Genomic DNA, 18,278 nt, shown 5'->3' on the forward strand with positions numbered 1-18,278 from the left:
GGTCCACATAGCAACAGGTGACTTATTGAATAGATCATTCACTCTTGATTGGCATAGCAACAGCTTTATAACCTACAACTAAGAAAGCCATTTCTTAGAACTGGATTGTACCATGCATTATATACGAGATATAATTAATTGTCTCACTTTTCCCCATCAAAAACCAGTGTGTGCACTATACACGCACGCGCATTATACACGCGTAAATATGGTATATCAGTATTGTTATGGGCATCAGTTCAAAATTGTTTCGACTCAGCCCTACTGTTTAGGTGCAACTTTACTTCCTCTTTTGAGATAACAAAATGTATTATTGCACTGAATTTGCGAGAATGCTCTTAGCATGCAATGTTAATTCGACATTATCCATTGTCTAGTGCTTGCTCTTGCCATATCTTCTACATGCACTGAGTACATTTGAAGGGAAGGTTACAAACTACACCCAGATAACCTTTTTTTGCCATATCCCACATGTTAGTTGCTGTTTGATTTCTATTTTGCTATTACTGTATTGGCCAAAAAATGAGCCACACTCAGATATAAGCCACATCCTAAAAATTCGAGAGGGAAAAAGAAAAGACAACACCCAGTTTTAAGCTGCATCCTTAAATTTTGAAGATGGAATGGAAAAAAAAAAAACTATATCGGAGATTGAGGGAATAAAATTACCAGTATCAATTTTATTTGATATATACACCTATACTGGTTGCATTTCCAGCTGTGGCGGCTGGGAATCAATGAATCAGCAATCAGTTGTATTCTCTTCGACTGACATTGGGCATATTCGTATCCAGTGGCGAAGCGTGCTGTCTCGGGAAGGGTAGGCACAGGACGGAGCAGGGTTTGGGGGGAGGGGAAGATGTGATTTTTTTTAACAGTAGTATGTTAAAATATAGCCCCTAGAAAATAAAATAAAACATATTGCCTGAATCTCGTCTACTTAAGTCGGGATAATGTAGTGATTAACGCTCTCGCCTTATAATCAAGAAGTAGAAGGTTCGATTCCCCCTGGAGGCATTGGTTCAGATTCTACTTTAATCTAGTCTCGATTAGATATCTGAGAATAAAGGCGAAGGCTTCTGTCTCGAAGGTCATTAAAAAGTGACAATGAGACTCGATGTTCTGACCACGCTTCACCCAATGAAAAAGCCGTTCTGTCAGGCCCTAGCCATCTTACATTTGTTAGATTAAAGCTGCTCGTAAAATTATTTGCTACTTCAATAACAGTATTGTAAATGTTTCTCGCATTACAGAAATGGTTGGTTCACTTGATCTCACTTACCGTTTATTTCTTTTTAATGCTGACCTCCGCGGCAGATTGGTTATAACAGAGTGCTACGACAAGGGCTTCAGGTTGGAATTCCCACCTGTTTATAGGTGTTCTTCGTGAGTTTCCCTTCGTCAATGTCATCATATTATCGCTCATTCTCATCTTCCCAATTAACCAAAAATGGCAGAAAGCCAAGTAAAATAAACTAAATCTATCAATCAATTATTTCTTTTTAACTTTTTTATGCATATAATTCTTCTTCAACAGGCGACTTTTTTTAAAAAAAAAATTATAATATGATTTAGAAAATGATGAAATGCTAAATGAGAACACGGACTGTGTAACACACCGACCAGAAAATATCAGTAACATGGATTTTCTCTATACGTTTGCATTGTACGTACTTTGCTTCATTTTAAAAGTAGCGAGTTTTCAGTTATGTCACTAATCATGAAAGGAAATTTCGTCTCAATATCCCTTTACTCAAAGAAATAAAATACTTTCCCTCTCTGAATCGGGATTGGTGTGGGGCACATCCAGCAGCTAACACTTCGCGAAAAGCGGTTCCTCAAAAGAGCTGAAAGCACCAAACTTAACACTGGTAACCAACTTGCATGCATTATTTGCAGTTAGAATTCTAATAATGCCTACTTTGATAGGTTAGGAGGCCAGGCTTAGAGGTGTTAGCAACACATTTTCGCTACATGTTAGCAGCTGGATGTGCTCCGCTCCCGGCACAGCTCTGAATCTTCCATGGAAACACTGCTTCAACAAGCTCTGTACGTCCACTGCCTGCTTCGTCACGCGCTCGTACACGATCGGCACTCTTCGGAAGTCAGGGAGAGGGGGTGAGAGAGAGAAAAGAGGCCGGCCTCTCAGGTTACATTACAGACGAACGCACCCCTGAAATTATGCTTTCCCGCACGAATCACATAGGTTGTTATGGGACCAGCTGAGGCACTCTCAGGCGGGCCTCGCTGAATGCTCAGATACGGTTCCAGGCAGGGTTGCAAACTTGCGGTAATTATCGGAAGACCAAGAATTTCAGTTTTCTTTTATTAAGCGTCGTTTAATGAAATTTATAAATAATAAAATAATTCGTTATAGAGAAATATATTAGGGTAGGCCCGGCCTCCGGGCCTCATAGGACGCTTCGCCACTGTTCGTATCACAAGGCACTGATAGTTGCTGGCAGGATGAAACAAATGAGTGTGATACACAGCATGTTGCTAAACATACTGTAGAACAGGAGGAGGAGAGAGTAAGTGTTGTTACTGGATAAAAGTTGTACAATAGTAAACAGAGCATGGGAAATTAGTACAAAAACACCCAAACACTGTACAAACAAGCTAATAAAAACAACTGACAAAAATAGTGATGTTATTCCTACAGCTTTTAATTTGCAACTGAGCTTGTTTACACCCCCCTGAAAACAATTGGTGGACAGATGGAGCTATGTTGGTCAGCTGCCAGTTGGGCCTGCGATCAATATAGTTTTTGGTAAACTATGTACCTATAGAATTTCCCTTCAACACATTTCTTGTTAAACACAAACATCATAATCAAAAGAGGTCACGAATATAAACCACACCTTAACATTTCACAGTTGAAACTTTTATAAAAAATGCAGCTTATTTTCAGGCCACTACGGTAGGTATGCAATGTTTTCAGTCTATTGCTGTGTGGTGGACCTCCTACAACTAATTACATATTTGTACTATCGTGTATATATTTAAAGCAATTTCCATTATTTCTTTACTATTACAGAGAAACCGTAGACAAATTAACTAGTGATAACCAAGCTTTAAGGAAGGAAGTAGTGGAGCTGATGAAAGTTAAAGAAGATTTTGATAAAATGCTTGCAGAGAAGACATCGGAGCAAGAAGACATCCATGCCCAGAAACTGAAGCAGCTGGTGAAGGAATTTGAAAGGCAACATGCAACCAAGGAAGAAGAGTATGAAACTTCACTTTCAGAGGAGATTGGTAAGTTTCATTAGTCGTCAGTCCCAACTTTCTTAATTATGTTGTTATTAAAGAATATGTCATGTAGACTGACCGGAGCCACATATTTATGGACAATAAGATATCAAGATTTCATTACAAAAAACTGGGCACATTTTTGGATCAAAAGTGGTATATAAAATGAGAGTTTGGTGTTATAATGGTGAATATAACCATAAATTTGATTTAAAAACTATACTAATTACACTCTTTCTAATAGCACATTTATGTTCATAGTTGTCAGAGTAAAGTAGTCCATTTTCAAAATTTCGTGTTTAAGAGTTTATTTTGCAGTTCATTTCGTGTCAAAACATGGTAGGAAAATGCACCTCATACCTTTCAAAACCATGAGAAATGATTATTACAGTGTATTATTTGACATTTTGTGTTTCCGTCAACAATATATGGACACCTCTACAAATAATCATGACAATAATGATATAAATCATAGGCAGACAGTCTTACATGTAAATCTAATAGTACTAGACCTGTTCCTACTTAACAAATATCTGACATGCAGTAGCGTGCCCAGGATTTTCGAAGGGGTGAAGGGGGGTTGCATATTTTTTTTGGTAGTTCTTCCTCTGTTTGACATCTTTTCCTACTTGCGATGTTCTTTTTGTAGGAATGTTAGGCCAAAGGGGGGAGGGGTTATGACCCCTTCCCCCCCTTGGGCACGCCACTGCTGACATACATATTCTTTACGAGTAGTAACTATGATAGTGTATTTTCCAGTGAAGCCAAACAATGCAGGTGGATATGTCCCATTTTATGTAATGTTAATATGTACCAGGAAATTGTTTCATAACAGTTACATTCGTCATCCAGTGTCTAGAAAGTAGAAAATACTTGTAACGCAATTACAAGTAAGTAGGGCTGAGCTGATACTGATGTATTGGCTGATGTCAGTGGTATTGATATTAGTTGGAATTTATTTACCGATTCCTGCCAATACTTTGTCATTTTTGTCTTTCACAGTCTGCAAAAATGTTTCGCAGATCTAATTATCGTGGAAATTATGCAAAATTTTGAAGCTTGTCATTTATATTCCACCAGCACACTGAAGAAAAAGTGTATTTTTTTGTTTACATGCCATGTGTTTTCATATTTTAATGTAATTCCCAAATATTTTAAAACAAGTTGATACATATAATTGGAGTCCAATACTTACACAATAATATTAACACATTCGGATCTGGCCTCATAATAATGCTTTTTTACCTCTGGCCTGCGGTTTTTGGTTGTTTTTAAAAAAATCGTAGAAAAAAATATTTTTAATTTGTTTTTATTTACCACACATGTCTTAAATCTACAAAACTTCCTCTTTTCAATGAACAAAAATTTGTTAAATTTTCTTTTCATTTTCAGACATTTTTGAATATTTTTTCAGCAATGTTTTGTGAAAAATGAAAAAGTACAACATTGTAACAAATGTTTATATAGAGATATTTTAAGTTCGTAATCTGGAAATTTCAATAATTAACAATGCAAGAGCTAGATAAACTATCAATACATCTTTTGAATCTTCCATAAGAATACTTCTTATGTGCACATAACAAAAAATAATTACAAATTACAGGTAATTAGCGTTTGTATGAAAAAGTTCGAAACATTCAGGAATGCAGAGAGCAATGTCACAGCTGGGGCAGTAAAATGTTGTGTCTTTTCTTGCCCACTTGCCAGTTTCTTTTTTGTGCCTGTCTCCACAAACTTTACATGACCTACAGGGCCTTGACTTTTTCTCTGTAGGGGGGATTTTCCTTGGAAAATGTCGGCCTGTTAGCCTATCTGCTGTAGTTGACATTGATGTTTGACTTTGAATATCTTCGCCCTACTTGGATGATGAACTCTTCCAGAGACATATTATATTATGATTTTCCCTGTTTACTTTCTTATAAATTACATACGCATTCACCACTGACCTAATGAACAAATGGAATGCAGAATTTCCGCTATGAGGTCTGGATCTAATGACGCCATTCTAAACAATGCAACGTAGATTAACCCGACAAGAAACAGTAGCAGGTGCGAGATAAAAATAGGACATGAGTCACCTAGCGGTCGGAATTTCAACCGAGAGGCTTGAAGGAACACGCACATGAGACGAACTACGAACATAGCCTGTAGTTCAATCGGCAAAGCGATTGCATACCGCAGGATGGGCTATGCCCGTGTTTCGTCCACATTGACTTTAAGTGCACTGCGGGCTATGCCCGTCGTGAGACCCCAATGTGTTAAACAGTATTTTGAACAACTTTTAATTGAACAATTTTCAAGCATTGTTATTGGTGGACACCGGTAAGAGAATCGGCTCAGTCATAGTAATTTTCATATAAAAAAATCTTGCTGATACAGCGTTATAACCTAACGGAAACATTAACTCAAGCTGGCACCACTTTTCAATAATATATTATTTTTTCACTATAGCTGCAAAGGAAGCTGAGGAGGGATATATTGTCACTCAGTTCAGAGAGCAAATAGAAGACTTGCAGAAGGAATTAGTGGAACGGGCAGAAGCATATGAGAGAGTTTTAGAAGACAACAAATTAAAAGTAAAGGTGAGTTATTACATTATTGGTAAATGCATCATGTGGAATTTCACACTGGTCCAACACAAGAATAAAGTAGTACCTCACATATTTAGTGAGGGATACAAGCTGAGAAATCACAAATCTTAACCTTAAAGGAAAGTCTTGTTCATATGGGCACTTCAAGCAAGGTTAATGTAGTGTAGTGTTTCGCATGGGTTTCTCCAACTGTAGCCTCGAGGAGGATCTCCTGCATGTGGCATCATAGGACAATTATAGTTGCTCTACTCAGAGCACCAGAGCCCATTTGAGGCCCCAGATTGTGCTGAAACTTTGTATACAGGCTATGGAAACCATAAAGAAGCTAATGCTGACTAAAAAGAAATAGTTCAAATTTTCACCAGCAGGTTGAAATGTGGTGCACAGAGAACATCTTGGGTAACACTTTGTGCACCCATTGATCACACTGTCTTATGCTTCCAAAGGGTCGTTTGCATTGACAGGGTGCATATTGAACACTGCTGCACCGACATGGAACTCAAATTACTGGTTATTGTTACTCCATTGCCACGTTTCAACCTGGTAGTGGAAATTTGAACTACTTTTTACTCAGCATTTGTTCCCAAATAGTCTCCATAGTCTCTGTATCAAGTTTCACCTCAGTCCTTTTCTTCAACCAGGCTCCAGAAGTCTCTGAGTAGCACAACTTTAATTTTGGCCACCCTGTTTCCCCCCAGATTAGGGATTTCCACATCCAAGGTTCCCACTGATCTGGAAATTCTAGTAAGTTGGGGAATTCGGAGTGAAAGTTTCATGGAAATTTTAAAAATACATCCAAAAAACACAAGTGATTTTTTTCTTTTTTGTACTCGCCGAGCTTTGGAAATGAAAATAAATCACATATTTTTCTTGAACTGTCTTGTGGAAGATATTCTATATATTTTTTGATAATTTGTTCTGAATACACTTTATTCTCATGAACTGCAAGAGTAATTTAACACGTTAATCTTGGTTATTTGCATGCTACAGCACTCCAGAATTGTCTAGAAATTCATTTTAAAATGCCTGAAGCCAGCCTCTGTGGCAGAGTGGTAATCACAGCATTATCTAATGCCAGAGATCCCAGGTTCAAATCCCATCCTGGACATGAGTGATATTTGTGAGCATTCCTTCATAAATGTTATCATATCAACAGTCATTCTCATCCTTGTGATTAGCCAAGCCAAAAGTGGCAGAAAAGTGTATTAAATAATGAAAGTCACATAAAATGTCTGGAAAACCTGGAAAAGTGAAGGAATTTGTATTGTCAAAATAAGTGTGAACCAGACGTTGCTTATAATCAAAAAGTCCTAGTGTTGGTTCTTCTTGATGGGTGCCACACTGCTGCAGTTCAAGTCCATGTTCAACTCTTGGGTTCGATACTCGGTGGCACAGTGGTACAGATCCCACTTTAAACTGTAGGTCCAGTTCCGATTAGCCTATCTGTGCATAAAGTGGACTTAAAAATTGAGAAACTTGCTTGTCTTATTCAGGTGGCGAGACTGTGGAAAGACAGATAAGTACTTGTCTGTGCCACATATTATGTTAGGATCCCCATGAAAGAGTTTTGCAGGATAAAGGGTGAGAATTTAGAGAACTGGATTGGTTCTGGGGATTCAAAAAGCACGGCTGGAAAGATGAGCAGGTACTAGATTCACCTGTGTTAACCACCTCCTACTAGGAGACCCTTGCATGCCTTGTAGACAATGACAATAAATATTTTGTGTTCATTGTTAAAATAAAACAATCTTACTTTTCTGTAGGAGCTGGCAGAATTTCAGAAGTCTTTTAATTCTGAAATAACAGAAATAAAAAATCAACATAAGAAAGAGCTAGTTGAACAGGACAACAGGTGGCATACACTCATGGAGAAAAAGTTGAATGAAAAAGACACTCATCATCATCGGGAGGTAGAAGAATTAACAAAAGAATGGCAGTGGGAAAGGAAGGTAAAATCTAATTACACATCTTTTTTTCTTTCTTCTTAACAGTATTCTATATGCATTAACTGATAATGTTAGGTAAGTTAATGAAATCTGTGTCTTCTTAAAAGTAATGAATTGTAGAGCAATATTTATCAAAAATGTTATTGGCTAGTGAGAATTACAATTAACTCCTTTTCTGCGGCGACGTTGAAAGGAAGTGCTTCCAAAAAGATATCGTCTATATATAGATTCAACTGCAAATTTGTTTCATCATCGTAAATAATAACTAGAAAAAGTCTTGTCGCATAATGAAGGTAAGGAAAGCAATCTCTATATATATAGATTCTGCCGCAAATTGTAAAACACAAGAAAACACTCATTACAAAAAGAAATATTTTCCAGGAACCGACAAAGCATCAACGATGGATTCTTTGCTCATATAGACTAATGAAAGCACAAAGAAGTGGTGTCTAGAAATGACTTTCCGCAATACAACAACTATTGTCTATATATAGATGCTCCGCAAGAAAGGGACCATTTTTAGAGAGTGTATATGTATATCCACCACAGGTAATGGGTTGAGGAAAATTCAGAATTGGTTGAGAGTTGACATCATATTAGAATCTTTTTGGACTGCATAATTTGTGTGGGTAATTTGAAGGTGTGTTATGTTTTTATTGCCATGAGAAGGGGGGGGAGGTGTTTTTTATCAATCTTTTAATACAATTCGTAAACTCTTGGTGCAGTATATTGAATTATGTGATAACTCAATACACCATTTTGATGCCAGTTAGTACCAACAAGAAAGACATCATGAGTATGCAATTTACTGAATATCCTGCAAGATATGCAAAAGTGAAACATTGCTAAAACAAAACAGATTTAGATAAAGCATAAGTTACACCATATGCCTTAATTTCACTAAGTAACTGAAGTCCAGTTTTGGCATGTGCTTACTTACTTTACTCAAGCATTTGCCATATCATGTATCTTCTTCAGGAGTTAAGACACAAATAGTCAAAGTTTAAAACATGGAAGGTAAGTTGTGTTAATATGGTTAAAATTGAAGGTAAAAGATAATGCAGGGTGCCATGTCTCTGCTTCCTGCTACATCTCTGGCTGGCAACTGACTTTGCACACATGATGTGGCAGAAACGTCAGTAAAATTATTAAGTACATGCCAAAGCTGGACTTTATTTACTTAGAGATAAACAGATTTATTTACAGTTTTGCAATTATTACATAAATATAGGAATTGTGAAGCACTTGGATATATTAACATAGTTGAAATGTAATATTTACTGTATGTTGCAAAATTCTTAACCATACAGGAAAATTGGAAATTTTCAAAATATCCAAATAACAACATCAGCATGGACAGGAATATTACCTTTGTCAATTATGATGAAATGCTGGTTGTGATTGATGCTGAAAGTTCAGAAACTGAAGGATACATTTGCCTCTTTAAAATGAATGCTGCTTAGATAGGAAATTCCACATTTAGAAATATATTGGAACCCCAATTTTATGTTTACCCACTTATAAGTTGTTGAGGTACGTCCCTGGATAAACTGCTGATCGAGGTTCTTATGTTCATAAGAAAATGATAGGATATGTTAATATTTTTTTGCATTGACAGTGGCAAAATGGAATTTTAGAAGTATTATTGGATTGGGAATTATCAGCAATGGTCAGTAATCATTATCAACTGAGTAATGAATATTTGGTAATATATTTTCACTAACTTGTTCATAGTTCCACACATTCCTTTAGTAGGCTATTTTGCTGCATGGATAAGCGATTCGAAGGGTGGTGATATCGTTCACTCATGAAAGGAATTAGCGAGAATAGTTTATCTTCTTTTATACACCTGTCAAGTTAACTTTCTTTAGATGTAATAAATATTTGATCTAATCTGTAGAACAAGTCTGTGGTATGGTCAGATAGCTGCATGCTATGTCCTGGAGGGAGTGTATCTATCCTTAAGGTGTGTGAGAATGCTGATAAATAAAGAAAATTAAAATTCTCGCTAGAATTATAGTTAAGTTCACTATTTCATAAGATAGATCATATTCTCATTGATAAGAGAAGGCATACTAGTATAATTGACGTTCGTACACATAGAGGTGTTGACTGTGCCAGTGACCATTATTTAGTAATTGCTAAATTAAGAGAAAGACTCTCAGTGATAAATCATAAGCAACAAAATCTAAAATATAAATACGGAGAAACTAGTACTCACTTTTATCCGCGAAGCTGTTTTTTCTTCTTTTTCGATTAATTTCAGTGGCAGTGGCAGTGGCCACTGAAATTAATCGAAAAAGAAGAAAAAACAGCTTCGCGGATAAAAGTTGAGTACTAGTTTCTCCGTATTTATATACTACCGCGTCTCTCTTTTCCCAATTATGAAAATCTAAAAGTTCTAAAATTTGATACAGGAAAGTTTACTGATGAAAGAATTAAGAAAGATTACCAAATTTAACTGTCAAATAGATTTGATGTTTTGCAGGATTTAAATGATGATGAAAATATAAATGAAACAGACGTAAATAAAAATTGGGAGCACATATGTAATGCAATAGAATCAGCAGCTAAAGAAAGTATAGGATACCATAAACCGAGAAAAAGTAAGCCATGGTTTGATAATGAATGTCATAATCTAATAGAAATAAGAAATCAGGCTAGTCTTAGGTGGTTAAATAACTCTGATGATACAAATCTAAACAATTATAATAGAATAAAGCGAGAAGTTAACCGCACGTTTAGAAGTAAAAATAGAGATTACTTGAAAAGCAAAATTAACGAAATTGAAACAAACAGCAAAAATAAAAATATCAGAGATTTATATAAAGGTGTAAATGAGTTTAGAAAGGGGTGGCAACCTAAAGTAAACTTGATAAAAGATAAAGACGGTGATTTTCTATCTGACCCAAGCGATATTCTAAATAGATGGAAGAACTACTTCAATGACCTTTTAAATGTCCATGTAGGAGATAAATCAGAAGTAAATGAAGTCCACACAGCAGAACCTTTAGTTCCAGAACCTAACTTGACTGAAGTTAAAGATGCTATTAAAAGGCTAAAGAATAACAAAGCACCTGGCATTGATTTAATACCAGCTGAGTTAATTAAATATGGTGGAAATTCATTAATATGTCAAATTCATAAATTAATTTGTTTAATATGGAATAAAGAAGAAATCCCTCAACAGTGGAAAGAATCCATAATTGTTCCTGTGTTTAAAAAAGGTGATAAAATGAACTGCAATAATTACCGTGGCATTTCTCTACTCTCAACAACATACAAAATATTGTCTAACATTCTTTTAACAAGACTAACAACACCATATGCTAATGAAATTATAGGTGATTATCAATGTGGATTTAAACGTAACAGATCAACTACAGATCAAATTTTTCACATCAGACAGACACTTGAAAAAAAGTGGGAATATAATGAAAATGTCCATCAGCTATTCATTGATTTCAAAAAAGCATATGATTCGGTCAAAAGAGATAAATTATATAATATATTAGTAGAGTTTGGAATACCTAAGAAGCTTGTTAGTATGATAAAAATATGCACCAGTGAAACAGAAAGTAAAATTCGTGTGGGTATTAATATATCTGACAAATTTACAATTCATGATGGGTTAAAACAAGGAGATGCATTATCTCCATTGCTCTTTAATTTTGCCTTAGAATATGCTGTTAGGAAGGTAAAAGAAACTAAAGAAGGACTAAAATTAAATGGTGTGACTCAGTTGTTAGCATATGCAGATGATGTAGACTTGCTGGGGGATGATGTGAATACAATTAAGAATAATGCTAAAATATTTTTCAAAACTGCTAAAGACATAGGTTTGGAAGTTAACAAAAAGAAAACTAAATATATGCTTACAGGCCGAAACCAAGTGTTAGGTAATAATCAAAATCTAATTTTTGATAACAACTCGTTCGAACCAGTTTCGAAATTCAAATACTTAGGAGTAATATTAACAAATGAAAATTATATTAAAGAGGAAATAAAAAGTAGGCTTAATTCAGGAAATGCATGTTACTTCTCTCTTCATAAACTTTTGTCTTCTCGTTTAATATCTAAGAAACTAAAAGTTAAATTACACAAAACAGTAATTTTGCCTGTAGTATTATATGGATGTGAAACTTGGTCCCTTACATTGAAAGAGGAACATAAATTGAGAGTATTTGAAAATAAGATCCTTAGGAAAATCTTTGGACCTAAAAGGGATGAGGAGACAGGTGAGTGGAGAAGGTTACATAATTTAGAACTACATAATTTGTATTCATGTCCAGATATTATTAGAATAATTAAATCAAGAAGACTTAGGTGGGCAGGCCATGTGGCACGAATGGGAGAGGAAAGAGGAGTTTACAGGATTCTTGTTGGGAAACCTGATGGTAAGAGACCTATAGGAAGACCAAGACGAAGAAGGAGGGACAACGTTGAGATGGACCTAAGGGAAATCTGTAGGGATGGAAAAGAATATATAGAACTTGCTCAAGATAGGGAAAGATGTAAGGCCTGTGTTGCTGCAGCCATGAACCTTCGGGTTTAAGAAGGCTAGGGAGTTAGTTATTTCATAAGCCTGGCCGCATCTTTAGGTTTCTTTTCCATTTTCTTTTTTCATTTGGAGATATGACGTGCTTGAATTTCAATGCAATATGGGTATAGCAGGTTTGTTGAAAGCTGGCATTTCTTTTAATTGGAATTTGTATTCAAAAGCACTGTCTTTTCAAACATGATAATCATCACCAAATGAGAAATGTTTGTCCTACAGTGTTGATGGTTGGTTTATTCTGGACTGAACGTCAAGGAAATATTGATATCCTCCTCTCGTATAAACACAATTAGATTTGGTTGGACCATATTGACTTCCAAATTAGTATGTTTTGGATAAAATTTCAATTTTTTTTCTTCATCTTCTGTTGTTGGGAAGAAGGATGAAAATATTTTGCTTCCCGCGAGAGAGTGGCCTTCCCCTGAATAAGCAAAAACAACTTTGATTTTCTACGAGTATGAGTAGTAGTTTGTCTTCAACAATTTATTTTTGTTAAATCACTACACATTTGAAAAGCACGTATCTGACAACCTTATGTCTGTTGAATGTTAGTAAAAATCTAAATATGAGGTTTCTTTTCTTTTGTGAGAAGTAGAAAAATGTACCATTGAGATTCTTGCATAATGTGTATTATTTTATATTCTCATTTTATAGGTATCGGTAAACATCTTCACATTTGAACACTTCTTCATACATTACAACCGAGTAAACAACTAACAGTTATTGCTAGTTACAATAACTTTCTTATTTGGGACATCAGAACATGTAAAAAATGACGAACAACAAAGCTTATCTCAGCAGCTTAATGTTAGATTTTAGGCTCCTTTTGCATATGCGCTATTACCACCCTGCCTACTGTACTCTACTTTCTTAATTTTACTCCCCTTTAAAAATGACAGGAAAGCAAAACATGCTTTAGTTTTCTTTTATCAGAAATATTGAAGTGTATTTTGCCCTATTATGGTTGGTTTTTCTGTTTTGAGTATGATTAATGATATCAAACGAATGCAGTGTGATTTGACCACTGCTTGTTATATTTGCGCATGTTCAAAATTCTTCCCCTTACGCTGTACCAAAATGTGTGTGAAGCAGTAGTAATTTTTAAGCGATAATTAAGTTCATTTATTATTTTCTTCATGCATTATTGGTTTTAATTCCAGAACCCTGGCACTGGTCTTGCAGCTACACGGCCTGAGGTACTTCATCATTTATTTTGTTTCGTTCTGTACTGCCTTTTTCATACATTATTTACTTGATGTGCTGTTCTTCTAACTCCTTGTCACATACTTCTTACCAAATATACACTTATGCATGCTACTAAACATATTCTGCATTGTGGTGTTGGTAACTTGTTTTTGTTTTGTAAAATGTTTATTGTGTGGAGTAATAAATATAGTTTCAAGTGTTTTTTTTATCTGGATTGTTTAAGGATATTACTGTAAGAAGTGAAACTTTTTTTACTCACGGTGTGCATTCTGTGTAGTGTTCTGAAAATTATCAATGTTGTTCTTAAAAGTTTGCATAGCAACTGTTTGATATTACAAAATAATATCCTAAACATTGCTTTTAAAATTGTTATTCTTGTATCAACATTTTCTCCTGCCTCCAGAACTTTCAATCTTACACTACCAAGACCCCTCCCCTTCCCACACACACACAGACAAAGAAAACCTTACTTTACTAGGTGTGACTCGACAGCAGGTGTAGCGAGGTAGAAAAACTAGTTTTCCTACATTGGAACCTGGAGAGGACACAAACTGGTCATATTCAATTAGTGTAGAGTTACAAGCAATCGAAGGTTTTGTTGTCATCCCCCCTGCCTGGTCTCTCTCTCTCTCTCTCTCTCTCTCTCTCTCTCTCTCTCTCTCTCTCTCTCCTCTGGAAGTCTAAACTTGAAAATGTTCTGAGAAACCAGGCCGAAGTGTTGCCACAAGAGGTGGATTTACGAGGTGGTATCAAAAAGTTTCGAGACTAGCTCTGTTTACAAGAAAGTACTTTATTTATGTACGTTCACACACGATCACCTTCAAAATAGTCACCTTGTACAGCAATACAGCGCTCCCAGCATTTCTGCCACTGCTGGAATGCATCCTGGAAGTCTTCTTTTTGAAGCGTGTCAAGCATCTTCTGCGATTTGCACTGGATCTCCACAATGGTGTCAAGACGGCGACCTTTGAGCTGGACCTTCAGCTTCGGGACGATGGCAAAGTCCGCAGGAGCCAAATCTGGCGAGTAGGGTGGGTGTGGAAGTGCGATCATCTTGTTTCTGGTGAGAAACTCACGTGTGAGGAGAGCACAGTGACAGGGTGCATTGTCGTCTTGGATCAACCAGTTTTTCGTGCACCACAGATCCGGTCGCACACACGTGTGGATTGCCTGCACTGTTCCGTATGACACACCGACAATGGCAGCAATGTTGTGGATTGTTCTCCAACGATCCTCATGCACAAGTTGCCAAATGGTTTTGACTTTTTCGGGTGTTGTGCTCGTTGAAAGTCGTCCTGATCTCTCGTCGTCTTCCAGTGATGTTCTTCCACTCAAAACACCTCGCACGACTCATTGCAGCATCGCCGTACACTTGCCGAATCATGTCAAGTGTCTCTGTGGCGGATTTGCCCAGTTTCACACAGAATTTCACATTTGCTCGTTGTTCTAACTTGCTGTCCATGATGAAATCGCAGATGTGGTAACGCACGTGGTCAGAAGAGCACCAGCTGCACAGCTCACGATGTACACAGGACGATGTCTCTTGGCACACTGACTTATGAAGGTTGGTGCTCCCTGTGCCTGTGTGTGCAGCCTTGCGCTGCCATCTGTTGGCATGTTACAGAACTAGTCTCGAAACTTTTTGATACCACCTCGTAGTGTACTATTTTGTAATTCTCTTAAGTTAACTTTTGTTCTTCATTCAATATTTTGTAATTTTTTTGTGCTTGAATTCTTGGTCATATATTACTGAATTTGAAGTCTAGTTCAATAATAGTGGATAAACTCTAATAGGTATTAGGGATATTTAACTTTAAGATTTCCTTTCTCTCTCTTGTCCACGGATTTCCTTCAGCAAAGCTGAGTAAAAATTAAATGAGCTTGTTAGTGATGACTCATTTTGATTGGTTCAAGAGAAACATTGAATATTTTGCAATCCAATTATCATCATGCATAAATAAATAAAACACAACTTTCACAAGCTAAACATGAAATAAAAATAGTAGAGGTTGTTCTAGCTAATGTGTTAACTTCATTCTTTTCCTTCTGGTCCGTTAAATTATGAGAAGTCTTTTTTTCAAACTCTGGCAGGTCAAACTGAGTCTTACAGTAATTAACCAAAATACAAAATCTTTGAATGTGACATCAGTCACCACACTAATCAGCACAGTTGTTAATTCTTTAATATTGCAAAGCTAGCATCTTGTGCATATACATTTTATAAATATGAAAGTAAATACACAAACACTTGTGTGTTTTATTTGTATTTCTAATACATATTTCTTTTTTAATGCAACATTTCAACTGATGGCAACTGTAGATACAGTTTTATTGTGTTTAAAGAATATTATGTGCAAATATAAATAAAACACAAAGTAACTGCTCGTATAATTAATTCATTGTTGTTTTGAATCTTGAAGGATAGTATTTATTGGCTTTAAGGTTACTGCATGCCAGTAATAGTTTCTAAACATTTTTAAATTATGAAGTTTGTTAATTGCATAAGACTTATGAACTATGACTAAGCCAGTGCTGGTACTTTTTCTTTTCAGAACCCAGGTAAAGTTGCAAAGTAAAATTTGGAATTGTCATTCATTCTGCATCAAAAATTTGATGTAAAAAATAATTCTTTATAGTGACTGGACCTTTTTCAATTCTGTGCTAATCTTTCCCCACTGAACTATTAAGTCCACGTAAACTGAACACTTATCACTACTTTTACTGGTACTACATATTCCAAGCTGGAAATATGAGTTCAGCTTCCAATCAGATTCTATTACACATCATCTTTGTAGGGTGGTTTTCTTAGCTAAATGTTGTTACCCTGGATTGTAATTGGCCCCAAACCATTTTGTTTTCCAGGCAATTGAGCTATGTGGAACTTTCCATCCTCTCTGCAAAATAACACATTGAATTATGCATGTCAAATAACACCAGTTAACATAGTAACAAGTGTGTCATTATAAAAAGTATTGTAAACACCCACCCACGGTCAACACGAAAGCGCTTGCAACTGTAATGGTACGTGCATTAAGTAAAAAAAAAAAATAGGGAAAATGAATGATGAGCTTGCAGGGATGGATGGGACACTGATGCCTGTGCTCTACAAGATGCTGGGACAAAAACCAACATGTTATTTAAGACTGAGTTGATACCACTTTGAACTGATGCCTACACCAATACTGATACCGATGATTGAAAATTGTAACAATTAGAAAGTTGTTAAAAAATATTGTTTAATATAAGTGGCTGAGTAATAATTCACTCCAATTATAAGCATGAATTCATATTTGAGAAACAAGAGATAAAGTAAATAAATTAGGGATGGGACAGATTAATCGGTACTCTGTCAGTGTCGGTCGATATAGGCATATCCGTGTATTTGTTTATCAGTAAAATTACTGATTATTTTACCAATCCGATATATCTATAAGTATCTTATAATTTACTGCAAAATTCTGACATTTTGTTATTTTTATGAATAATCTCCATGCGTTACTTTTTAAAAAAGTAAATGTCTAAATATGCAACTTCTTTTGCATGCAGTCACCTGGAAACAAACATTTATTAAGGATGTCAATGAACTGTTCAGGTTCTTCAAGGATCATTTGGAATTTTATAGCAGATCGGTAGAATATCAGTTATCAGTATCGGTAAATTTTATATCAATACTTTATCGATATCAGCCAAAATTTTATATCGACTCATCCCTAAAATAAATACAGAACCTTAGTATTCACTTTTTCCACAAAGCTGTTTTTCATAGTTCTGTTAATTTCGGTGGCCCCTGCCACCATTGTTGTTTGAAATTGTTGCTTGGCATGCTTCTATTGTTTTTAGTTCTTTGGCTGCCGCTAGGTGTCTGCACGAGTTAAACATTGATAGCGGACAAGCACACCCCATGTGTATTCCCCTACTGCAGCAGTTAACACATGGCAATAGAAGATGACCCGAATGCAGGCAGGCAGATGACAACAGCGCACCTAGCGGCAGCCAAAGAACTAAAAACAATAGAAGCACACCAAGCAACAGTGCAACAAGTTCCAACGAGGATGGTGGCAGTTCCTTCCGAAATTAATAGAACTATGAAAAATAGATTTGTGGAAAAGTGAGTACTAAGGTTCTCTGTATTTATTAGTATCAATTTACCAAAGTTTTGATTTAAAATATTAAAAAATTACATCTGAATTTTAAAATACCCGTTAAGGAATCACAAAATATATTTTTTTTCTAGAGTATGTTACATCAGCATTGGTTCAGCCTCAATGTTATTGTATACACCAGCTTTGAACATGCGCATCAGAAATTATCAAGCACACGTAATCCTTAAGTTGCAATTTGATGGGGTCTTACTTGCCACACTGCAAGCTGAAGCCATCTTTCTGTGCCTCAAGCTGTGTAATTCTTTTTACCATGCCAGTGATACTTTACGTCTTTTTTGTCATTACCTGTAAATATGTAAGCACTGACTGTGTGCCATAAGTTAATTTGTGTAACTAGTTCAGTGTGGAGATACCATGTAACCACAGGATTAGTGCCTTTAGTAAAAGCAGTCCTGAGTTTGATCCCCAATTGGAGCTCTGTAATTTCAGTCTTGATCCAGTATCATGAGCACAACTATCAGGTCACTTGAAAGCATCACTTGTTCAACCTCCAAAACCAGAAAAATAGTGTCAATGGGACTGAATGCAGTGACCATATGTCACCTAACTAAACACTTGCTTAGCA

At 36.0% G+C, this 18,278-nt stretch overlaps 1 protein-coding gene across 1 annotated transcript in view; it reads left to right on the forward strand.

Annotated features, from left to right (window-relative positions):
- Positions 1 to 18,278, forward strand: part of LOC145998328 (uncharacterized) — a 103,514-nt gene that overhangs the window by 48,285 nt on the left and 36,951 nt on the right. The window contains exons 14-17 of the mRNA XM_083134733.1: positions 3,038 to 3,255; positions 5,701 to 5,831; positions 7,604 to 7,789; positions 13,505 to 13,540. Of these exons, the coding sequence (XP_082990859.1) occupies positions 3,038 to 3,255; positions 5,701 to 5,831; positions 7,604 to 7,789; positions 13,505 to 13,540 (571 nt within the window). The remainder of the gene's footprint in view (positions 1 to 3,037; positions 3,256 to 5,700; positions 5,832 to 7,603; positions 7,790 to 13,504; positions 13,541 to 18,278) is intronic.

This window comes from Lepisma saccharinum, chromosome 14 (genome assembly GCF_977018435.1).
Source record: "Lepisma saccharinum chromosome 14, izLepSacc3.1, whole genome shotgun sequence".
NCBI lineage: Eukaryota > Metazoa > Arthropoda > Insecta > Zygentoma > Lepismatidae > Lepisma > Lepisma saccharinum.